Source organism: Bombus affinis, chromosome 6 (genome assembly GCF_024516045.1).
Source record: "Bombus affinis isolate iyBomAffi1 chromosome 6, iyBomAffi1.2, whole genome shotgun sequence".
Classification (NCBI taxonomy): domain Eukaryota; kingdom Metazoa; phylum Arthropoda; class Insecta; order Hymenoptera; family Apidae; genus Bombus; species Bombus affinis.
In genome coordinates this window covers 5,962,906-5,988,630 of record NC_066349.1, presented here as the reverse complement: position 1 = coordinate 5,988,630, position 25,725 = coordinate 5,962,906, and the positions used below count along the sequence as shown (strand labels likewise).

Below are 25,725 nucleotides of genomic sequence, written 5' to 3'. Positions count from 1 at the left end.
ATGACAAATATATATGTATTTGTTATTTATTTATACATGTAAATGTATATCGTTAGAATGTATCGGGAAAACATCGGAGTCGCAACGTGGATGATTTTCCTACCGCGAAGGAAGCTTCCGGTAGGCAGGAATATCCCGGGAGCGCGATAAATCACTCGTCCGACCATTATCGCTGTTTTCCACTGAAAGTTCGCCCTATGGAGCGATGCACGCCACGGAACGCGAACGTATCGAGCGTATTCCCCGGAACAACGGCGAACCACAATTTCGTTTCGCCGCAATTCCACTGTAACGAGGCAACGCGTGCCAGTTAAATAATTCTCGATCGACGTGGTGACTCGACAAGTTAACCGATTTGTCAATTGGTCGCCAAACCAGCTATTTCGGCTATTTTCGTCCCAAGTTCTCCCTTTTCTTTTTCTTCCATCTTCTTTTTCCTTTTCCTCTCGTCTGCTCGTTTCTTGCCTCGTTTCTCCATCTCTTTTTCTCTGTCTAGAGCTTCGAGCGTTCGTTACGTTGCAGACGGAGTGCATGAAACCTCGACGCATTGTACAATCGTACAATAAGTCTGGTATTGAATTCGACGACACAGCAACGGCGTAACCGTGAATGAAATCCAAGACTGTTTGCTTTATTCAGCCGGGCCGGCCGAGCGGAAAATGCGCCGGTATCTGTCGATACGTTTGGCAATTTCTACCGCGACAACGATTCCCGCTTAATTTTCTTTGCCGTAATCTAGATCTCGTTCATGACTTAAGATACCAATTTATGGTTTTGAATTGTTCGTTAAAGAAATAAAAATGTCCATTAAAGATATCGCTAAATTTCTTCTTCTCAATTTTATCGGACTTTTGTGACACGTAGAAAGGTAAATTCTCAGAGTGACGACTTTTCCGAGAACGAGTTTACAAGGCTTTTTTATAGCTAATACCAGAATCTCGAATGACCGAATGAAAAGGGACGTCGTCCATTTCTGATATTTTCGCAAAAGCTTCTCTTGCAGGATCGCTCATTTGCATTAATCATGAACACTTTTTTATCCGGCGATGGGTTGTGATTTGTCATTCAGTCTCAGTTATCGTTTGAAATTCCCTGCGATTGTCACTGAATAACGAGCACATTCTCCTGTTCTCTGTTCTCTTCTTCTTCCTATACCTCCCTTACACCCCCCCACCCTAGTAAAATTTCATTTTTCGCATCGAGTTTCATTGTACACTACTCTCTTGTAATTCGTTCTTTCAGGTAAAAGAACGTGACCCCGATCCGTCGTTGCGGAGCGTCTGCATCTTTTCGCGGTTGCTCTTCTCCCTTTTTTCCCCTCTTCGTCGTCGGGATATTCTTAATCCAAGCCAATCCCCTTCGATTAGCCGCGTTTCCTCTCTGAATTCCGCTCTACGGTCGACTGTTTCGTGCCCTCGAAATGTCTAAGGCTACGGTTACAATGAACACGCGTTCCGACGAATTATCGTGCCGACAAAATTAATTAGAATTGAAATGTCACGAGTAATTAGCCACGTATACCTATTTCAAACTGTTTCTTATATTAATATCTCGAACAATACCAGGTAGCTTAAGTATTCAATTTCAAAGCTGAAGAAGGATTTGCAACGGAATTATAAATTCTTTATCTAAGAGGATTCATGAGCGAATTGTTCTCTGAAAATAACGTTGGCACGATTTTTGCTTGGTTGAAGGCAATTGGTTTTTGATAATTGAAGGACACACAAGTCTTCTCTTTAATGGCTCGATAAATTGGCAATTTATTTCGCGTCAAGATCCCTTCTTTATTCTGTACGAAAACGACACTGTCGGACGTTTGAGCAACGAACTGAATTGATGGCAGCTCGGCCTAAGTAGAATAGGACCGTGTGTAGCCAGACATCGCTGTAACCGACTAAGTAAAATAAAACCGCACGTGGTCAGATTAAGAGACTAACAATAAGAGGAACGTACAGACAAACGTAAGTGGAATCTGTTTCTCACAATTGAGAAAGGAGCAACAGTAGAATAGGTCGCTAGGAAGGCAAACAAACAGTCTCAAATGATAGGTGATTAGGTCGACCGAATGGGACAATAGCTTATCTAACAAGTGAAACGTGACCATGTGGAATCAGACAAGAAGCTTCTGGTAGTATCTGACCTTCTCTCATTCTGTACGCCTTAGTTAATATCTTCCATAAAACGTGGTCTACGTTAGAAATTATAGAAGAGGAGGAAAAGCTTTCTTGATAAGAAATAATCACGCTGGATCACTCAGATACGTCAATATATGTCGAATTTCGAGGTTTTGAATAAACGATTGAAATTGAATTCGAGTAATACCGACAACAATATTCATACTTTTGGATTATTTTCATCGGTAGGGACACGTAGAGATTTTCTAACATCAGTCATCTGATTTTTAACAAACAAGCCTGATTGATCGTTTCTTCTGAAAGATAATCTCGTTGACCAATGTTGGAAATGTGCCAACATCGATAATAAATAAAAGTAGCTGGAGAGCAAAATTTCTCCTTTTGCGGTCAGGAGGATGAAGTCTGTTTTCCTACTCGATTGAACCAATAGACTCTACAACTGAAAGATTATTTTGCAATATATTGCAATACATTCTTCGTTACAAGACAGAGTACGAATCGCACACATATTGTTTATGTTTATAGCCTTACATTCTTTTATACGATCATAAAAACAGAGAGTACGAAGTTTCGTCAAAATTGTCACATACATTCATTTATATGTATAAGATACGTATAAAGATGGGATTTTATGTAGCGTCGTATGACGATGGAAATGAACAGGATCAAGGAATGGAAACTAAATTTCCACCACTCGCGTATAAATTCTGACCCTCGCAGCTATAATCATTGCTGAGTCGGTGAATCGTCGTATATGGTAAAACGAAATGGCGTCGACCTGATTGCTTTCGACGACCCTCATAAACATGTCGCCATGCGGATATATTATGACAGTGAATCGCAGGAAAACAATTTCCGGGTTCTTAAATATTCTAGCGCGAACAATTCCTTCCTCGTGTGGAGTTGCCAGCTTTGAATTCATCACGCTGTGTTTTCTCTTGAAAACGTGCATATCCTCGCGTCACGTCTCGCCGCGGAGCATAAAGAATTCACGGGTCGCGAAAAACGACGCGCTGAACGGAACAAGAACAAAAGTGCGAGCCCGACGGCCGGCGAAAGAGAGAGAGAGAGAGAGAAAGAGAAAGAAAAAGAGAGAAGATAAAGCGAGCGTGAGACTAAAGACGCGAAAAGAGGAGCTCGCCAGCTAGCGTCGGATTAACTTTCCTCAACCATGAGGTAACTTTGACGTGTATTTAACTTTGATAGGATTCGCCGACGCTTCTGTTCCGCATTAAGTAAGCGCAGAAATTACAAATTCCTCGGGGTGCGTTATTAAACCCTATCCGTCGCGTGGCGCGATGTAAATTACAAAAAACCATTGTTCCAACCGCTGACAGGTTTGCTTCCCTGTCCTTAATCTCTCCACTGTTTTGTACAGTACTTGCGTTTCATACTAAAATCTGAATTTGCTCAGACATTTGGAATTTAATCGTAATCAATTTACAGTTCTGTTTGCTATTTAAATTCTATTTTAATTTAACGTAAACTTACTGATCTTTTAATTCTCCTTAAACTTCCTATTCTGTCCCCAATCAATATTCGAGTATCTGAAACTCTTTACGCGTGGCGCGTCGCTTCCACAGGTAAATCCCGCCAATATATTAAAGTGGTGGTCACCATCAGTTTGCAATATCATTGGCTGCTTTATCCTCGGATACAGGTTTCATCCGGTGCACTCTCCTTCCCTTTGTCGATCGCACTCCAGTTCCCACGAACTCTCACGCGAGGCCTCCTTCCGATCTTTATCCTTTTCGCGTCGTAGATGGCCGACGAAAGCTTGTGCGGTTGAAATCCCCTCTGTATCGTGAGATTTTTCAGAGCGATTGCGCGAGATCAACCGAGACAGTCTAACCACCAAACTTTAATACTACGATTGATCTGATAGATCGGGTGTTAAGTGCACTTACTACTCGATAAAATCGGCCTACCAGAGTATTTCAACACTTGTACCAACTTATTTTAAATATACTATATGCGTTACATATACGTTTTACGTGACGTATGACGTGATACAATTATCATGATCGTATTGGTAAATTAGAAAGGAAATTTTAAGTGGAAAATGTATAGAAAGGTTATAAGATGTTTATTGCAAATATACGTTCTATTCGTGAATCGTGATTAGCTTGAAAGATGTTTCGAAGATGGGCGAACTGTGTCTTCTTTGTTGCTTGCATTGCTTGCAAATACGATGTTATTTATATGCTGTTCGCTTGGACACGAAAGAGTGGAACTTGAAAAGTTGGAACGTTCCAGGAAGAAAAGGTTGTCCGTAAGTATCGCACATGTAAGAGAGCTCTCGCGATAAGGGTGGCTGCGAGGTTTGTGAAGTTAGAGACTGAGAAGCATACGACTGAGTTGAACAGTAACGTCGGACGAATAAATTCTCGAGTATGAACGAGTAAGGGGAGATTCGCGAGTGATGGATGTAAAGACGTGTATAGCACAGAAAAGCCCCGATCACACTCTCTTAACTTCCATATATATTTATATTTTCGCCAAAGTTTTCTCATTTTTTCCAATTTTTTCAACGTAGTTAAAAAGTTCGTACATAGACGGGCTGATGGAAGTATTGGAACGCTAGTGGAAAGTTTCTACGAATGTACGTATTATACGTGTTATACGAAACAATTTGAAGTTTCACTAGCATTGTAATGGAAACAGATTAACATGTTTATATTGGTAAAATTTGAAACAAGTCTGAAAATGTACGTACGTAGAAGCAATAAAATATTAAATTTAAGTATATATTTCGTAGAAAATATTTAGACGTATGCAAAAATGATAATAATGCTAGAACGTATGGCACGTTACATTTTTAAAGACATATACTTTTTATCTTTCTTTTCATAACATCGCGTGAATGACGTTGTAAAGGGGTTAACGATGCTGAAAATAGACCATGTTACATTTTCCATAACAAATTACTCTTCCCTCTTTTTCCTCTCTTTTCTATATCTCCACTTCGCTAGATATCTCGTCCATAGATGCGAAAGAGTAAAGAGCAAATGTTACAGCAACAACCTGAGGGACGTCGAAGAAAAAAGTATCGAAGAAGAGATATCCTTGCCTGCCGTACGAAATTAGTTCATCTCAAACATTTCATGCGCTTGAAATTCCGGCTGCGAGATAAGCTAGCCCCGGTAGTAGTAAAAAGTTTCGCGGGAAACGACCGTGGATTGGCATTTTCGAGTAACATCCAGTCAGCTAGCTGGCCGAGACGCGACCAGCTGGAATTCCGCGCGTACTCGGTGAACGACTCGCCGGTAAGTTTTAATGACGTCCCAACCTCGGTCTCCCATACCCTCTGGGAAGCTTTTTCAGTCGTATGTTGGCGCTTTGCGGCCTGTTTCGGTCAACTCCATTGGGATAATGCACAAAGAAATTCGGATTCGCGGCTGGCTCCAGCAATTAACGTACTCACGCCCATTTATATGGCGTTTTTGTACTGTTACGTAAGAGCATAAGGATTTCTGCGAATTAACGAGTGATCGATAATCGAGCTAATGTTTATTCACGAATTGGATGCATGGCTCCACATGAAATTTTAACGCACGTGACAGGAATATGCGTCGTGTGAAATCTTTAACTCTTCCAGCGGTAAATAGTTTTCGGAAATGTCTAGTGATTCTTATTAATAATAATAATATTATAATCTACCAGTGTTTCAGGGATTACTAGTCTGTATTCTTATATATATATTTTATACGTTTATAATAATGTTAGTGCATGGATTGTTTTTTTATGTGCTATTATAACATTTATTTTACTTAATAGAAACACAGATTAAATTATAAAGAAGACTGTGATATTTCTAAGTTCTTCTGTCGAGATACACAAAAACTAAGATGCTCCAGTCACGAAGCTGCGTATTATTTACTGTGATTTTTTGAATATAATAATTTATTATTGTATTATTACATTATATTATATATTATATCATATCGTATCACTTCTGTTAAAGGTAGATCATATTGTGTATGTCTTGTAAAACTTCAGCAAAATGAAATTAATTTTCTTTTATCATTTCTTAATCTTATAATTGTGGAAGTTTCTGAGCAAGAAATGCTAAGAGATTAAATAATTATCGTAACGTATGTATAAATAGCAGTGAATATACCAACGAGCATAAACATGTCTGTAATCCAATATTCCTACATCATGGTCATGTTCGCCGCACGTCTGACGTTTGTGTAGGAATGTGTATAGTGTTTGTCAATTGACTCGTAAGCTGGCTTGTCTGATGCTCATACTCGTGAATGAACTCGAGAGATCTAGTGGTTGTTAGGTATGCAGAGGCTTGTTGATACTCTATTGTGTCTGGATTCCAAAGTGTTGTTTCATCGCATAAACTATTCGAAGAGTTACGTTAACAAGTTATGTTTCCATTTGATTTTTAAATAACGTCGGAAAAATTTAAGTGAAAATGGACAAACGGTTAAGCGAAAAGGACAAAGCTATTCGCACGAAATCACGTAATTACGTTAAGGATGGTGTGTTACATTTTTATGTTTATTACTGACGCATGACACAATGAAATCTTTGCCATCTCGTAGCTTCTGTTAAACGTGAACTACGAGTACGACAGTCTAGATTTCAAATTTTCGATTAGTTTGAGTATTGTTCGTCGAAGAGGTCGAATTGCATACCTAGTGGTTCTTATTAGATTCAAAGTGGTCCCATTTCGTGATATTGCAAAGCAAACTCCAGTTCGATCAATCGCTTCGGTATTGTTACCAACCGGATCGTGTTGGTTTCCGCGGTTATCTACAAGGTGTCTCGTTAAACTTTTTCAATAGTTTATTTGCGGCGAATTGTTTTGATTAAATGTTGTATTTGTAGACCAATTTTTTTTCTCTCCGCAGTAACAAAATCAATGTTTACTTTGAATTCTTCCTGTTATTTTCATAGAGGATTATATTAATCGTTCAATAATTGTGATTGTGTATCTTATCGGAGAAATTTAGAGAAAAAAAAGTAGAACTTTGCTCTTCCATTGTTTTTTTTCCTTCACGAGTTCTATTTACTTTTAAAGTTCCGAACCCTTCTTTTACCATCCTGTAGGCCCAGAGATAAGATGTTTGATGAAATTACAGTGGCGGACAGAGGAAAGTTTAAAAGGTCAGCGGTACTAAAAAGCCAGGTAATTTTATAAAACGAAATTATAATTTGTGAAAGCAATAAACAGACATAATATACATATACTTTGGAATTTATGATTAGCAACGTAGCAAAAATGTTTACTACAAAAGTTATTATCGTTGATATATAGGAATATCAATTTCAGGCTTTCATTTGTCTGCAACAAATGTTTAATTTATTATTAACTTCCAATATCAATATCTGTAATTTCGGTACATGATAAAAAATACACGTGGTAATAAAATAACTTGTGGTAAAAAATAAATAAAATGTCCATTACAAGTAGCTCCTTGAATTTCAAGGAAGAGAAAAAACAAACAAACGTTCGAATAACGATTGCAACATAGAAGAACGTTTAATTACAGTAATACTTGGTTCCTACCATAAATTTCATTTGCATGGAAAATACGGCCGCGGTAGATTTCCATTCAAACTGATGGAAACCAACACTTGCGTAATTTCACCATGAAATAATAAAATACTTTCCGTGGTAGAAAACGCACGTGCGTGTTTCGATGCATTTATTCGATCTGCCGATGCTTACAAAACCACCTCTTTCTCCAATCCCCTCTCCTCTATAATAATACGTTCATACAATAAATAATTTCTTCGCACGAATTACGTTCACGATCGAATTTCTCAACCAGAAACAAATAAAGCCGAAATAAAACGAAAAAGTTATAACGTAGAAACAATAGTCCTCCCAAAAATCACGTTCATCATCGATTGTAAACACAGAGAAAACATTCGCTCTCTTGATATATTTCTATTACATCAATAAATTTCCCAATCAATAATAAATACAAAGTGGATTAAAAAATTTGTAGATATGGGTGAGGCTGAATAATACCACGTGAATAAATACGAGGTTCGGGTCAATTGTAATTAAATAGAAGATCTTGTTCGGAACAGGATCCGCCCTTTTAATAGAATTTTCATCGCAGTATCGTATCTCGGGTATCTTGACGATTTGATCGTTTTCTCAGCAAATCGCAATGATCTTTTCCGGATAGAAGGAGCAACGCGAGAAACTCTGTGCTCCTCTGCGTGGAGACGATCGGAAACGGGGGAATCGCGGTCAAAGGAAGAGAATAAGGGTGAAAGGTGACCCAGTTCGAGAAGGGTGGCCGGGTTGAGTTTGGTGTCACTGCTTCCTGGCCCGGCATGACCCGGATTCACCTGCTCTGCACCCTCTCCTACCTTGCGTTTCTCTCCCTTTTCTCGTCCTTTAACAACCCCTTTCTCCCCTCGTCCTTCCTCTTTCTCCTTCTATTGCTTTCTCCTTGCTTCCTTCCTTCCTTGATCATCGAGTTATGTATCCACGTACGAGATGGATCTGATAACCTAATAACCACGGTAATACAACGTATTGCGGCGAGGGGATATCGTTGCTGCGTGTTTCGCGTTTTAGAGATTCTCACGACGTTACTTGAGGTTAAAGGAAAGAAAATAGACGAATGTAGGGTTTGTCGGAGAAGGGTCTGACAAGCATTAAGTTTCATGCGATTTATGGGTTACTTCAAAGGTCTGTTCGATTTCTTGGGATTCTAGGCTTTCTAGAATTTTTATTTTACCATTCGTTCTGTCGTAGATTTTCTGTATTTTTAAAAATTGGATTGCTTCCGAGATATATTAAAGGGTTAACCTACTTTCGCTCTAACATGCCTGTATCCCGCTCGCTCAAATAATTTTGTAAAAACCAAAACAAGATGGTAATCTATATTTATCATAAATAGTAACGTGCGGATTATGTAACTCACTATGCACCATGGCACGGTCAATATTTGATATTACTTTCCCATCAAACCGATAAAATGTTCCAACGCGATCTCGAGGATAGAGGAAAATTTCGACATGAATCTCCAAAATTCCAAAGATTTCACGCTAGTTTCGTCAAGAGTTGAAGGTAAAGGGATCGGGAATCGAAATTGCCTGGAGAGTATCGCAACTGGGGGAATTCTCCGGTCGACGATCTGGAGTTCTCGTGGTAATTGCTCGGTCAACACCGCTACGTTTCCTGGGCAAACAGTCGACAAATATACAGCCGTAGGCGACACGGGGGTACCTCGTGCTTTTCCAATTGAATTTCTTACGGCTGTTTGCTGTTATTACGATCGGTGGGGACAAGCTCGCGGCCACGCAGTTTCCTATTAACAGAAAGAACAAATGTTGGGTCGGTACACGCTGTTCTACCTTGACCCGAGCTTGATCGGCGAAAGAATACGTACATCGGGTCCCGTTTCGCCAGGCGTCACGTTCACGAATGGTTGGTAATTGCGAGCGAGCTTTTTCATCGAAAATTATTGCAGCACGGGGATAATCGAATTACCGCAATTTTTTCTTTAGTCCATTTATTTTGTTTTTGCAGAATTTTCTTTAAAGGTATTGCGACCTACGTGGTCTGTTTCAGAAGTAATGAGATTCTGTCCATAAAAGCTTTCCTAGATTATATTTTTAAGAATCAGAGTGATTGTCTTCAAGTTCCCAATGGCGTGAGGTTGATGATTGATGATTTTTAATTTTACGGACTAAAAGCAAGTCATTAGGTAAATACATTTTCTCATTGTGTAGCTGAGAAATATGAGAAATCTTTTTCAGAGGTAGATTCTACCACAGCATGGAAGTTTAAGAATTACTATTCAATGATAACAGTCGTTTAAGATTCAAAGGTGAATCGGTGAACAATAAATTACTCGTACTTCAAGTTACTCGTTATATCACCGCGCAATAATTCTAGAACAGCCTCTGGAATTTTCCTGATGGATTAATTATACTGAGACACAATGTCGATTCTCATAGATAAATCTTCTTCGTTATGAATACAGTAATAAAACAACGCGAGATCTCATCGATTTGTGTGAAACAATGGAAGCTCTTTAAAGTGGTTCGTGATTTTACTACGTTGAAGAACCAATCGTGATTTATTCGCAATCGATAATCGGTATTAACGACTGATATTATGGTTGAGTTATCACAATCGTTAGGCGATAGTTAAGGAAAGAGACCAAAGTTTTGTTAGCTCGTACGATTTAATCGCATTAACCACGTACAGCGGGCAAACAGAGTTTGGAACTGCTATGGATAAATGACCAAAGTCGGGCTGGAAAATATGAGAACATAAGAGGAAGCTCAATCGATGTAGGACGCAATGTAATGTTGCGGGGTTTCAGTGGTCTGCTTCTGCGGGAAATTTGTAAGCACAGGTGAATGTCGTGCGAAGTGAAACTAGTCGCGATTAATTTCTTGTCTAAGAAAAATTGAAACAAGTTACCATTTCGACATGAAGAAGTTACGTCTTTGTCTTTCACAGGGGAATAATTTTAAAGTTTAATATGCTGTCAAAAAAGAAAAAAAAAAAGAAAAAATAATGCGTTTCTTGTTATTCTTATTACACGGTACTTTTCTTATTTTTCATAAGGCAAAAAAAAAAAAAAAGAAAACAACAATCGGCAGTGACATCGTCAGTGATGTACATAGGATTACAATAGCTTCGTCGAGCCTCGAAATAAATCAGAAAACCGACAAGGAGGAACTTTTCTAATTATTCTAAAGGACTAGAGAATTAGTAGGAAGAAGTGGAGAAATCATCTATGAATTGTTCTGTTCTGATAGTTTAATGTAGCGGCATCAAGTGGGTATGCACGTATCAGTAAAAAAAAACTGACTGAAATTGAAACATCAAACGATGAAGCTTAATTGCTAGATACCGGAAAAGAGATTAATTAATTGATAGCGACCTGATGGAATCTATAATCGAGCGAAGTTTCCACGAAGTCTGGCGTTGTGATTTCAGTGAACAGCTGTTCGTTAGGAAATATGAATTATAACTAAAGTGACTGTAATCTTTACGAAGATGAAATCTAATACGCGTGCTTTTTCGCGAAATTCGTGTAATTCATTTTGAAGTTCTTCTCTTTCTCGCGTTAAAATAATTCGATTCGAACTATATCGAGTGGTTTACAAAAGCGGGGATCTGACAAATATTACAGAAATAACGAGAGAACTCACAAGAATCCGTTTTGGCTTCGTAGAAATCAAAGATTATCGTTCGAGATAATTACTTTTTTTCATTATAACGAATACGATATGTTAAAAAGCAAATGGCTAAACGAATACAAACGAATCATACTGTTCGTCGATCAATCTACTTATTCTTTGCTTCTTTCGCGTCTTTAATATCTTTCGCTTAACGAAGTATCGTATGATCAGGATTGCAGAAGAGGAACAAATGGTCTTTTACTAATCTTATTTCTCTCGATTAATTCGAATTGTCAGCGTGTCAGCAACATTATCGACGACTTAATCAATAGTCGGCATCTACAGCTCCAACATTACGGCGCATCTCAGCTCGCTATAATTAATCCAGTCATGCGCCGCTGGATTTGCCAAAGAAAATCCTCAGAGCACGTCTTGGATTTTCGAGAAATAAATCTTGATCTTCCGGTAAAGTCGTAGGTATTCTTCCTCTTCCCCGATTCCAATTGGTTGGTCCGTGTAACATGATTCGCTTCTTTAATCCTTCGCTGCACATTGCTCGCGAGCACAGTAAATGTTCTGCGTTGTTGACGTCGCGAACTAAATTAATTTCAAGAGGTATATTTTTATTAATTTTATCTAACATCAGCCGTGGCTGGAGATGTAATCGGATTTCGGATGAGAAATATTTCTGAAATTGAAATTGAACGAAATTTTCAATGGAGCTGCGAATTAAAGCGATGAAAAAGGAAATTGTCGCTGATTATAGAAGGGAGAGGTCTCGACTTTCCTTTAGAATCTACTTAATTCGAGTTTTATCGCAAGGACGGCAACGTAATCGAGATGCATATCGCTCTGCTCGTAAAGTGTAATACCACGGCGAGCTGTAATAACTTTTTATTCTGCCGGCACGAACACCGATATTGCTTCCTGTTCGTGAAACACAAGATTGAAGGCACCTCGATTACGTTTAACCGCTTCTTCCACGATTTTATTTGAATATCGTTACATATTTATTAATCATCGGCTATAAATGACATTTATGCAATATAAAATTAAAATAACTTTAGCCTTATTTATGTCGAAATATGTCAGACTATAAATTTACATGCTACATCCCACGCTGCGTATATTCTATTTTTCGTAATAAAATGCATACAGCGGAGTTAGGTGGGTTGCCAGCGTTCAGGCAGTTTCAGCGCGCAATTAAATTATTTATAACTTGAAAAATCAGACCAAACCAACATGTGTGTACATGAACTCTTTCGTTATCCTCATATCTAACATTCAGGACGTTATATAGGTACATACATATATTTGAAAATGTAAACATTAAAAAATTGGAATATTTGAATGCTTGAAAATCTGAATACTTGAACATTAAAATATTTGAAAATTTAAATAGAGGTATCCCCTGTTTGTCTATGCTGAACTAGTTGACCCAATTTTTCGAACGCCGATCACGGTTTACCAATTACACATGATCCAGCCAGTGGCGACGGCGGCGTATCGCGATGCAGAAAGGCCGCGCATTATTCCTCAGGTCGGAAGCCGGATCCATAATGAAAAGCAGGTAACAAAGCGTGGGAAACGCGAATACATCGACACGACCGATGCCCCACTTTTATACGCGGATTTCCATATACTAATAACAAGACTGCCGAAGCATACATAACGTAGCCACGTTCGTGGTTGGATGATTTTTCGAAGGAGAGGTTTAGGGAAACGAGGAACATCAGCTGCACGCTCTAAGACCCCTTCTGCTTACCGAAGGGAACTATATTGCGGAACGGTAGTTGAATTTAAGTTAGCAATAAAAAATATTTTCTCTACTCGTTCATATCGTTCTCTTTTTTTCTTTTTTGAGAGAAATTAAAATTTACATCCTTATTAATCATATTTATTTAAAAATTATTGCACATTATATGAAATATATTTCTCAACTGAAACTTCTTAATCTAAATTTAATCTCCGATCTTATTTACTTATGTACCTCACGTACTATAGGAAATTAATTGTTTTTGTATAAACATGAAGCGTCCCCAATTTGGTCAATACATAGCGTTTGATTAATAGGGGGAATTTGTCTTGATCGATGGGAAAAATGAAGGGGTTTAATTTCGAGCTATAAAAAGGGAAGAGTAGGTGACCCAGAAGGGAAAGAAAGACTGACCTAGATAATTTAAATGATTTAAGATTTTCCCTATATATATGTATAAGCGTACAGCTGAATACATGTTTCCTGAAAATTCCAGCAGTACTAGTTAGCTTTCTGAATTCTACGTTGACCCTTAACTATTTGTCTGATCATGCACGGTTACTTCCTAGCAGCACGATTGTATCCTGGTCTATTTGACTTGCCTAATCATCCTTTACTGAATTCTACCGAGTCCCGTACTGAACAATTCTACTGTAGTGATTTCGCGGCGGCTATCTAACTTTCCTAACTAATTTATCTATCTGCCGTAGCTGCTACAAATGGGAACGCCCTTAGAGAGAAAGGAACTTGAGGAAGAAGTTTTATTTAATTTCAGAGGAAGACACACCGAGAAATGGAGTACTGTTATTATTACGAATTTTTCTTCAAAATATCGTACGAAAGAACAGCGACACAATAGTGAAACGGTTATTTTTCAAGAGACCGAGAAAAGCAATTTCATTTAGTCGCACTTGTAATTAAGTAATGAGAAAAGTGTTTGATTATGTTAAGAACGGAGCGATTATTACATTTGAATTAGCTTTACATTATATCAACCACAAAGGGATATTACCAAATTTTATTAATATAATAAATTATTTCTGTAACATTGAAACTAAAATATTATGAAATTTCGAAAGAGATAAGCTATGTTTCTATAAATTACGCAATTTACGTTGTTCTAATCGTACTACGTATTGCTCTTTCAAACCTGAAATATTTCAATGTAAACCCTGTCCGCTTTTACGATGATTGCAATTTATTTCTAAAATCACGTAATTCATAAACGATTTCCAAATCTAAACCGTACCTCTCGTAAACAATTTTTCGTTTAAATCTACATTTACTTTCACGTTTAAAAAGCCCTATCGTCATAGTTAATACTCTAGTGAACTTCTCCACTTTCCTTTCGTATATTCGATATCGCGGCAGGTATAATCCCGTTGGCAATTAACTTATGCAAAATCTCAGCCGGCCGAATAACGACTCTGTCGATTTTCGGATCGAGCAATCATGGTATTTCGCGTTTAATAAAGCTCCGCTGTGCTTCATGAATTACACAGAGCGAGCGAGCGAGATAGGGAAGAGCGGGGATGAAAAAAGAACAGCTTCAAGCTTAGAACCAGCGCGTTGATTCATCGAGATGATAACGAACGCGCCTCGAGCGCTTCCTAATTAAATTCGACTGTTAATTAGCCGCGTAATTACCCAGAGTTTCGATGCTTGGAGCGCGTCGATCCACCGGAAGCGTTTTCATGTTTCTTCGACGTCGAAAGGACCGACGGAAATACAATTTATCTCATTAATAAATTGCTCCTCGTGATCTTGTCAGCGGCGTTGTTTACCACTCCTTCGAACGATTATTTCGTGGAAAACATCGACAACAGAATTCTATCATTAACCTCGATATGACTAGTTAATCCTTCGCACGTAACAATTTCTCGAGCTACTCGAATCGCAGCACGATAATCTGTTGTTCATAACTTTTGCTCCTCTTTGGTTTAATGGGGAACGTTCCTTAGTAAAGTTACAACCACACATGGTAATTAAATGACTGTTGAAAACTTTAGTTAAACCGTATACTGTAATCAACAGGAAATATTGCTGTTTGTTCTAGAATAGTAAGCTCTCGAGTCAGTTTTAACGAACGACTATTAATTGCAGCAAGAGATTGGAATTTAGTATTCATTTTCTGTATAATATTCAGTAAGTTGCTACGAAGCATACTAAAATCTATTAAATGCATCGAAATTAATTACCTGATTACGCTTCTTCGCGGATAATAACATGATACAATTAGAAGCTACTTGAGAGAAGAAACCTAAGTTACATAGCTGGATTTTACAAGCTACGTTTTATGAAACAAAACGCTACAAAGGTGATATATGCTTTAGATTAACCGTAGAAAATTGTAGATCGTTAATGTCAGTCGAAAAATTTGGATATATAGCAGCTCGTTTTCAGCAACACGAAGGAAGCGGATTTAGCTTCGAGCACGAACAAGCATCCACGTCTCGTGCCGTCTGTATTTTCGAGCTATCACGGGGAGACGCGGTCGCGAGAATACCCGTCAACGGGAGTCGTAAATTCCCGTTACGAATGTAATGACCGACACCACAAATAGTTCGATCCCCTTATTTCGGTTAGGATAATAGGGGTGGTTGTTGTAGTATAACATTGTGATTCACAGAATTATAAAAATATATATTTCCAACACTTTGTACAAGCACACAAATTAGTAACGCCGTTGATTAAGATACAGGTAACGAAGAAAAGGATTATTCGTAGATGAGAGAATTCGTGTATATGTTGACTTTGACCAGCGAGACACTTTGAGAGCCGTCGGAACTCTCGGACCTGTAGGTACTGTGAGACCTGTAGGCACTGTGAGACCTGTAGGAACTCTCGGACCTGTAGGCACTGTGAGAGGTATAGGGACTCTGAAGTTCGTTCTGATGTGATTACGGAGGAAAGCTCGGTATGGGTGTGCCCTTTGAACGAAGAACGCGGATTCGTTGCTTACATTTTTAGTTAGGAAAGTGAGGGCAATGATCCGCGATGCCGATTAGTTATGACCAATGTTGGGAAGGAAGATAGGAGGAAGAAGCCTCCTACCAACGTGGTTCATGGGCGACATTGTTTATGGGAGAAAACCCGGATTTTCCGTTAGGTAAATCTCCGCCTTTTGCTTTAGACCAATACCCGCTTTCTCCGTAATTCTTAAGAGCGCGTAATAAACCCAAGGACCTTCCTAAAAACCAGCCGAAAACACTTCTAGAATTAGAAAGTCTTTTCGGGCAAATAGATTGACTTAAATTATATGTGCGAACAATGCAGTTAGGATTTCAAATTTATGGTGGGTCCTTGGGCCTATTGAGGGTTCGAAGGACGGCACGTAGACCGTTGGCTGTCAAGCCACGCGGGATGGAGTGCAGACGTCTTGCGCGGCGTAACATCGTCTAAATTCTTAATCTGCGCAAAAACAAAGGATCCGTCTAAAGAAGAAACCTGCAACTATTAAACGCTAAAACCTGCTCTAAGAAATTTCTTCTCTAAAGAATTTCTTCAGTCTGAAAATTCCTGACGGGTTAAAACGACTCTCGAACAAAGTAGCGCGGCAATTTAACTTAATCTCTCCAGCACTTACAACGATGTCTTCTATGTGCATATACATATATTTTTGCTCGAAAACCAGGAATATATACGTAGAATCGAGAGAACTCGCTGTAGGATTGCCAGACGACGGAAGGAATCCGTACGATCGGAAGCTGGTTAAGATTTAAATTTAATTTTCGCGCAACAATTTCTTCTCGCCCTCTGGATGCATTTCGTGACATTACGCGTATTCATGAAACGGAGTAAGCAACTTCAATCGCTGGTGTTATATCGTCGTTCCTTTATACGAACTAAGAAATTAATTTCGTCGATTCCCTGTGAAAGCTGCCTCCGTTTGAATGAATGAATGTTTTAGAATTCTTCTGAATCGTATGTTCGCAATCCGTAGTCGATAGATTTGGATCCACGTACGCACGAAGATCACAGTTCCTATCTTTTATAGAGCAGTTTTAAAATTCGATGTGTTTTTAAGCAGTTCCATATCAAAGCTATCTCCTTCTAGCTTTTAATTTGATGATCGACTCGTGTTTTAAGTTTGAATGTTGCATACTCGAGTTTGTTTCAGTTGTTCGTGCTTTATAGCCAGGAACGTTTGGCCTAAATATAGTTAGCTAATGGCTATTGTTTCGGATAATTCTTGTAACATAACGTGTAATGTCGATTATAATTCTAATTTCTCAGTATTTAGGAGCCGCGAAACATAAAGCGATTGATTGACAACACAAAGTAATTACAGTTCATTTCCGAGCTCGCGTGCATAATGCTGAATTTTGACACGCTTGTGATATAACTTTGTTAATTAGATGCTTTTAAAAATTATCAACTAGTTTAACAAAATACAAAAATAATTCATCCAACGAAATAAATGAAATATAAGCTATTAATTATAGGAAGATTAAAAAGAACAGTAATTAAATATAGGGAAAGTTTTAAAATTATCGTAAATAGAACCGAATTGGAAGTTCAATTTATTATTGCGTTTGTGTCTCAGTAGAAACCACGAACCTTTTCCAAGAGATAAAAAAAAGGGTATACGTAGGCAAGAACAAAACATGTCGAATATTTCAAAAGATGTATAACACGTTCAAAGCCGAAAGTGCTTGTTGGATGAGTTTGAAATCCAGTTTTGTGCGGAAATGGGCTAAGAAACGAGGGCTGGAGACGCCAAGGGGCGAGTAGCCTGTGTAACTCTCTTCTAATCTCTCGGGACAAGGCTGAAAAAAGGTATGTGATACAAGGGGCAGGAGAAAGGTGTATCCTTTCGAATCGACGGCGATACGAAAATTGGATTGTGTCACTAGCGAAGGACGTGCTCGTTTCTCTCACCGTCAAGAAAGCCCGCTAGAAACTCGTGTAAACCAGAGACGAGGGAGAAATGAAATTTACGAGAGAAAAAGAGAAAGGAGCGAATATTTCGTAAGTTTTAGAGGATATCTAACGATGTTCTCGACGATTACGATTATACGTGCTGCAGGTATTAAATGATACGTGGTTTCTCACGTTAGCTTTTATATTACGTTAAAGTATTTATTTAATATAACACAGAAGTAAGTTAGAGTCTTCGATTAAGACACTGTTAAATATAACTCTTTAAGTGTATTAAGATATGTGTAATTTCGTGTGCTACACTAGATTAGCCGCGTAGCAGTGACACACTCATATGAGTATGAGTGTGTAGGAGTATGTGCGTGCACAACGTCTCGTAAAACAGAAGAATGCAACTGTTCCGTTGGTAGTGTGGTAAAGAAGATGGTGAGACAAAGAGAGCGCTGAGACGCGTGCAAATGTGTATCGACGAATATCTTGTAAATCACATATCAAATAAATCTGAAACTATTTTAATATCAATTCTAATTGTAATCTAAGTATTCCTATACATTTATTTCGGCGATTAAGATCTACAATTCTCAACAAATGGTCGTAACTTTCTGTTGCAATTTTCACAAACGTCGATGGAAATAGAATTTTGTTTCGTTTCGTGGAAAGAAGAAATAAATATAATGTAAGAAGTATCACGTGCGTTACGTATGACACACACGAAAACGAACTCGTTAAAAGTGTAGAAATGGCAGAAGGTAGTCGACGCGAAATTTCTGGCTGGCTCGTCCCGCCGTCGCTGTTGAACGCGAGAATATTTTCGATGAGAATCGTTGCACAGAGGCCTGGAAAACGCGCGATAACGCTTCGACGCGGCGACGAATCCTCCGTTCAAAGACAAATTAACGAAAAAGGGAGGAGGCCCGGAGCGTTGTAAAAGGATCGAGTCCATTGTTCCGGCGAGGGAGCACGGACAAAGGCGAGAAGAAAGAAAGAAAGCGACTCCTTTCCGGATTCCAGTAAATCACGCCTTTAAATCTCTCTGGATCAAAGCAGCGACTCTTTGGCGAACATCGATGTTTCCCCATCACGGCCGAGAAAGGGAGAAGCAGAGTTTTCACGGGAATCGAATAATTAACCGAACAGGACAGACGTTCACAAACTTCTCCGCAGGGACGATTATCGATTCATTATATCGTCTGCGACGCTGCCTCGTCGAGAACTTGGACGGCTTCGAAGACGATTACCGTCGAGAACGTCGAATAACATCGAATTTATGGCAAGAGGCTGCCTTCCTCGAGTAAAGGATAGTCTGACGTTATGCAATTCGAGGAAGTTTTAACCGAGGTTAAGATTCTATTTTGTGGTTGTATATGAACATCCCAATTGTCGTAAAACTTGAAATTTCGTTATATGATTTTATATTCGCTTTTCCGTCCCTTGATAATGTAGGATAAACTAATATTGAAGATACACTTCGCTCGAAGTCTGCTCGTGAACCATACAAAATTTCCTAGCGATGCTAGCTAGGCGAGAGAAAGTATTTGTACAAATTGAATAGTTAGAAAATATTTTTCTTTCGATAATTTCATCGAGTGTCTTCATTGGACCCACAACACCATTAAAAACATTATTGACTGCCATTTGAAAAATATTCTAAAGAAGTCATTGCAAAATCATTTACCATAAATTCCACCCTCCTCTCCCCCGCTTCTCTTTATACAGACTCCTCTCTTCTCCTTATTATACTACACAATTTAAAATAGTCGAGTCTTGGCTGGCTCAGGGAATAACCGCAATTTTCCACAAAGGAATCGTCCTTCCACCTACGAGTTCGCCTAATCGGGTTCACGGACGATCGAACGTTGTATACCCAATGTGAAGGGCCAAACGTTGCGCAATGACTTCTATCAGGGACTATTATGTGCTTGTTATTAATGGCAATGCGCCCGTGTGCTGGATAACGCGATCTCGCGAAACACGTAGTGTTGTTCCGGCTGATTATTATCGAACGGCATTAACCAGCCTGGATTATCAATGTCAGAGTATTCGTTGAATGATATCGTTTCCAGAGAAATGGCGTTTAGTTCGGCCAATTCGAGATCCGACTCACTGCCACTCGTGGTTTCGATTAATTCCGGTGGTAATCTCTTTAAAAGGGGATTTTGGACGCTTAGGCGGGTTGGTCGTGCTATTTTCCATGATTAACACTGGCAAATTTTTCCGATAAATGGATCGAAGCTCTGTGAGTGAGCGTACGCAGGTATCTGTTAAGCTTTTAAGGGAATTGTAGGGCGCTCGTAGCTGGACCTATGTTCAGAGATTTATGACATTACTGGCCAACCGATTTAAGCTTCTACAGTTTCTAGACTAATTCGATAATTTTCGACTTTTCAGTAAAATTGAGAGACGCGATAGAATTTTGATAGCAAAGTTTATTAATTACTAATATGTTATACACAGTGACGTTAACTACTTTGCCTTCGTTACAGCTCATGTTCTCTTCAGTATACTCGACTTTTAGTTTGCTTTGATAAATATTTCCAATTTTTGTCCTCAAACCAGTTGATATAGCAATCAAAAATAAAGAACAATCGTGAGACATTTTACGCTCGTAAAGCTATGAATTTCCATTAACACTTGTAGTTTAGTTATAATTCTAGAGAATAATAATCGAGAATATTCATGACTTGTATTCCAAGAAGATTCTGTTCTTGCAGAATGCCTAATGAAAACGCGCCAGTGTGCGGGTGCGGAGTTGTGGTCGATCTGCCAAAATCACGAAGTGGCTCCCTGTCCTCGAGGAAGCTTACGATCAGAATATCGAAGTCGAAGGGTAGCAAGTCGGACGGGCGGGCTGCCAAGAAACAACAAGACGACGCTCGTGGGAAGAGCAGAAGTTCTGAAACAGGAAGCTGCAGCTCGGTGACAGAACAAGCTAGACCAGTTACGAAAAGTAGCAAACACGAGAAGCGGTTGAATCACTCAAGGAGAACCCGAAGCGCAGACAGAGCGGAGTCGCACTATACTTATATAGGTCGGTGACATACAGAATTTTAATTGTTCAATTTATGGGAGCCAATATCGACCTCAGATCTTACGTTTGAATAATTTATTGTATTAGGTTGTCCGAAAAGTGTCTTTCTTTTACAGACACGTTTCTTACAACAACGCATCTTTACACAAACATGAAACCTAATCTGTCGAACGTTGTAATCTTTATATTGATAGAACAAAATGGATCATAGGTAATTCGATAAAATAATATAAAACGGAAAATGTTGTACATCCATTATTTCCTTATAAAACGAAAGAAACTTTTCGGACGACCTAATATTAATTGCCAAGATTTAGAACTAATTACTTGAGTATAAATCGTAGAATATTTAACGTTTACCGTAATATCAATATCGACAAGTGTTATATCTTGATAATTTATTCAACTTACCTCGTAAGAATCAATTCCGAAATTTTAAGATTCGATATATGCATTTTCAAAAAAACAGATTCTATACTTAATCGACTTTATTCGTTTCTAATTGCGAATTTCTCAGATAAATTCATGAAGATTCATTTCTTAAAAAACAAAAAAACAAAAAAAAATGTTTCCCATGTCACAAAAGCCAGCAATTTAGGAGCAATACGATACTTTTTATATCTAAAATTTCTTTCCAAGCTCATGTCGAACATTTTTCAGATTAATTGACGTTTCGTTGTAGATTCTGGCTCGAGCATACTCGGCGGCGGGATTCGGGAAAACGCTATAGCAGAGGCACTGTATGCCAGCATTCCAGACACGCCGAACGCGAGCGCCAACGAAACCGGAAATAGTCAATTAAATGCGCAAAGTAGATCGCAACCCGTTTACGCCATTCCTTCTATGGTATCGCCGCCGCCCACCTATGACGTGGCGATCTCGAAAACGTGGCAGGTAAGTGATTATCATTAGCCCCCAGTTAGAAATAGATTTTCAAACGGAGAACACGGTCAACGTAATTAGCCTTTCTAACGAAGTTCCTTATAATTAACACTTGCTTCTCTTTTATATAAACGCGTTAATTAAACGAAACTCCCCCTTTTTCTGTTATTCCCAATTATTCGCATATATCGCCATTGAAATTCATATAATTAATTTGTGTCATAAAATAGTAGAAATGATAGAATTTCCATACTCCACGCGGATAGATTCTCAGTCAATACGACTCAATTTTCCCAAACTTTCTCGCATGGCTTGCAACGCTTTCCAAACGATTCTTTTAATTTTCTCGTATATCTTATATAATGGACGCATAAGTAAAAGCCTTTGTTGATAATCAAACGACAAACATAAAAGTAATATTTGATTTATTTATTCGCATACTCAGTGTGGCAAAATTCGGATTTGCGAAATATAACTTTCACATATAACTTTCCAATGCTTTACGAGAAGCACATCTAGGTATTTTCCTCGTATAAAAATCTCTTTGATCAAAAGTTAGACATTCGTTAACATTCCAGCGACAAATATTTCTATCTCCATAAACACGTGTTATTCGGAGATGCCGTAAAAGAACAGAACAGACACGGTTTGTTGCTAGTTACGTGTGTCACGAAATTGCCAAGCGAATGGATGTATCGACGGCACACGACGGAATTAGAAGCCATTCACCGTACTCAAACGTGACGATGAGGATTTAACTATTGAGTAGTAATGACCTGTCCTAGTCAGACGCTAGATAGAATCGCACTCTCTCTTGGACGACCGCAGTAACAGAGCACGCTCGTGGTCAGACTTGTTAGATAGCGGGTCGTAATCGACCAGTGAATTCGTAGACCTCCTGTAAACGAATTGACGTTTCACTAATTACATGTTCAAGCTACTAATTAAGCACAAGGAAACTAGATAAAGGAAATTTCATTTGGCATGGAACAAAACGAATTCTTTCCCGTTTAATCGGCGATTAACCAAATTCAAGGAAACCAGGCCATCGTTTTTGATGGACTGAGTTTGGTATACGAAATTAAAACGACCGCAGAACCAGTGCAATCCATAAAATCGATGCTCTAGCTATCTCGAAGCCGCCCTAATTCCTCGATGATTGCAGTAGAATATATATATAGATATATAGATATATTTTCCAAATAATCTCGCGATTCGTTTGCCCTTCGTGACCATTCATCTACGTATAGGAAAAAAAATTCGAAGGCGGAGCGAGATTGCGAGGGTGAATTTACCATTTGAACGTTTTAGATTCGCAATAGAACGAGGCTGCTGAGAATGAGCTTGACGAATGAATTAAAAAAGCCGGAATTTTAATCTTGAGATAAGGTATACGTCGGTGTGCATGTGTAATCCGATGACAGTAAAATTAATGCTTGAATATTCAAAACGCTCGATCCACTCTGCTAACTCGAGTCTTGTTTACTGAATATTCGATTATTCGAATAATCAACTCTCTGCAGCCTCCTTCTATCCAGATCCGAACGAGGCCAGACCTAACGTCGTTTCATGGACGAGGTAGTCGGTCGAAAAAGAGCAAAGAAATTCTTGTAACGATCGTGGATCGCTCACGGTTACGTTTTGTACAGTATCGGAAAGAGAAAAAAGAAAGAAGAAAATGGATGGGCAGGGGTTGAAACAGGAGAACAAGAGGCAAATTCTTCGAGTTGCTCCTTAACTGAAGAACCATTCAGGCTGTGGCCAGCCATTTCGACCGCGTAGTTTCTCGGCGCCGGGCGACACATAAATTTTCGTGCCACGTCGCGGTTACCCTTTGCGAAAAACACTGCCACCCCCGATGGCGACCCACTTGAAACTCCCAGTAACGATGCCAGAACACCTCGAGTTCTGCCGAGTTTGTACCGCTCCATTCTTGCTACCGTTTTATCGATCGTCACCACTCGCGTTCGATTTGATTCCTTCGATTACAGTTCGTTCCTCTTTTTTTGTTTCATAACTTGCGAATTGATCCGACATGGAAATTGGAACGAAAATTCTTACGAGCAGTTTACAATAAAGAGTTTACATCGAAGTATTCCGAGTACAGAAAGATTATTATAATAATCGTATGTGTGGCACGTGGAACCGGTCGACATTGTTTTCTAAAGATTTCATAATCTTAGCGCTACAAACTGTAATTAACTTGTAATTTGTCTTTGTTTAACTTTAATTGTGACTTTTGTCATTTGTCTACCGAATTGAAGAAGTAGAAAAGAAGGCAGCATATGTACAAAATTACAAAGTATCGTGTCGTAGGAAAATATTTCATGGAAATAACTTAAAGAGTTTATTAGAAGAAAGAAGTTGACGGTAGATTGGTTGAATAGATGCGAGTAGCATTTCTGCTTTTCAAATAACTGCACTTTGTTCGATTTCCGATCATCGCAGGAAATCTTTCTTCGATTTTCTTTCTTCAAATAAATTCTAAGAGTTAATGTATTCTTCAAAACGACAAATTGACATAGAAATTAACATTTACAAATAAGTTGTGAATTAATTCCCTACTTTTGGGTGTAGTAATCCAGATACAACTCGTTACGAGTTTCCTGGTAGCTCTTTGAAGTTCTTATCCAAAGTTAACGAAGTAGAAACCAGAAGAGCATTTCTGTAAAGCGAGGAGTGAAACAAAATAATAATTCTCCGTCGAACTTGCTGCAACAGTCCTTTCATAGAAACGCATCACCCGCTTATTCTTCAAATTACAAAATTTATGTGTTACCAACAATGTAGTGGTTGTATTACATTTCAACTGCATTTTAATGCAATTCCATCATCTCGGCTTTAACTCTTTACGATAGAGATTTAGTCGATTACACACGAACAATACAAATAATTAAATGCCAAACTCTCTGGACTGCGTCATTAACGAATATAATTCTTCTTCGACAATCAGCCCAAAATTACAACAAAACAGACTCTGAAATCGAAATCACGATAAATTTGCAGTGTGTTGAAGCTGCCATGGCTCTGTTCACGAAGCCAGTTATTTATAAGTTAAAAATTTAATGCCAATTACTGGATATATATTTAGCAACAATAGCAATGGTAGTTTGTTATAAAATTCGAAATTCCCGAATTAAATATTCCGCGTACAAAGTACTCGAAACTCCATGAAATTCTAGTAATTGAAAAACTTCTAAAGTCCGAGGGTAATGCTTGAAACCTAGAAAAACTCCATAAAGCTTGATAATTGGGATATTTTTATAATTCGTTCAACGTGAAGGTAAATCTAGAATTTTTAAATTAACAAGCTTGGCCAGTATTCAAGTAAAATGTTTGAAAAATAATAATTTAAACGATATGTCATTACCTTATTTGGCTAGATATCATTTTTTTACAACAACCCAGTATTTCTACTATACAAACTCTAAACGATAGAAAATATTTTTATTTGCATCATAATTTGCAGAATGTCCTGTTCGAAAGGATGAAATACACGAAGGATGTCGGTAAAAGGAACATGTAAAAAAATCTTGGATTTTTCAGACCGGATTGCCACCCACCTACGAGGAATACCTGTGTCATAAATACGCCATGATATCGCGATCCCATACACCACCTCCTCCATGGTCAGATTCTACGACAGCGACGACGACACCTACGGCACCGAACGTTCAAACGCGTCGCGAACTGTTGGCCAGTCAGCCCGAACTTAGAGAATATTTGGCGCAGTTGTCGCTTTCTCAGAACAATGAGAGATCCATTGGCCATCACCACCACCATCAGGGAACCGTTCTGCGAGATAGCAGCTACCTCTCGAACCAGCAAGTCTCGAGGGAGCAAGTAAGAACGCAACAACGTCCACGAGCTATGCCTCCCAGGTGAGTTTTCAAAGACGCGCGAAAAGGGCATACGTTTCGCTG

The 25,725-nt window shown here is 38.7% G+C and overlaps 1 protein-coding gene across 3 annotated transcripts in view; it reads left to right on the top strand.

The window, feature by feature from the left end:
- The window catches only part of LOC126917327 (uncharacterized), a 108,617-nt gene that overhangs the window by 73,763 nt on the left and 9,129 nt on the right, over positions 1-25,725 (top strand). For all 3 annotated transcript variants that reach the window (XM_050724095.1, XM_050724094.1, XM_050724093.1), the window contains 3 exons: positions 20,604-20,920; positions 21,603-21,814; positions 25,349-25,683. In XM_050724095.1, the coding sequence (XP_050580052.1) occupies positions 20,605-20,920; positions 21,603-21,814; positions 25,349-25,683 (863 nt within the window). In that variant the 5' untranslated portion in view covers position 20,604. The remainder of the gene's footprint in view (positions 1-20,603; positions 20,921-21,602; positions 21,815-25,348; positions 25,684-25,725) is intronic.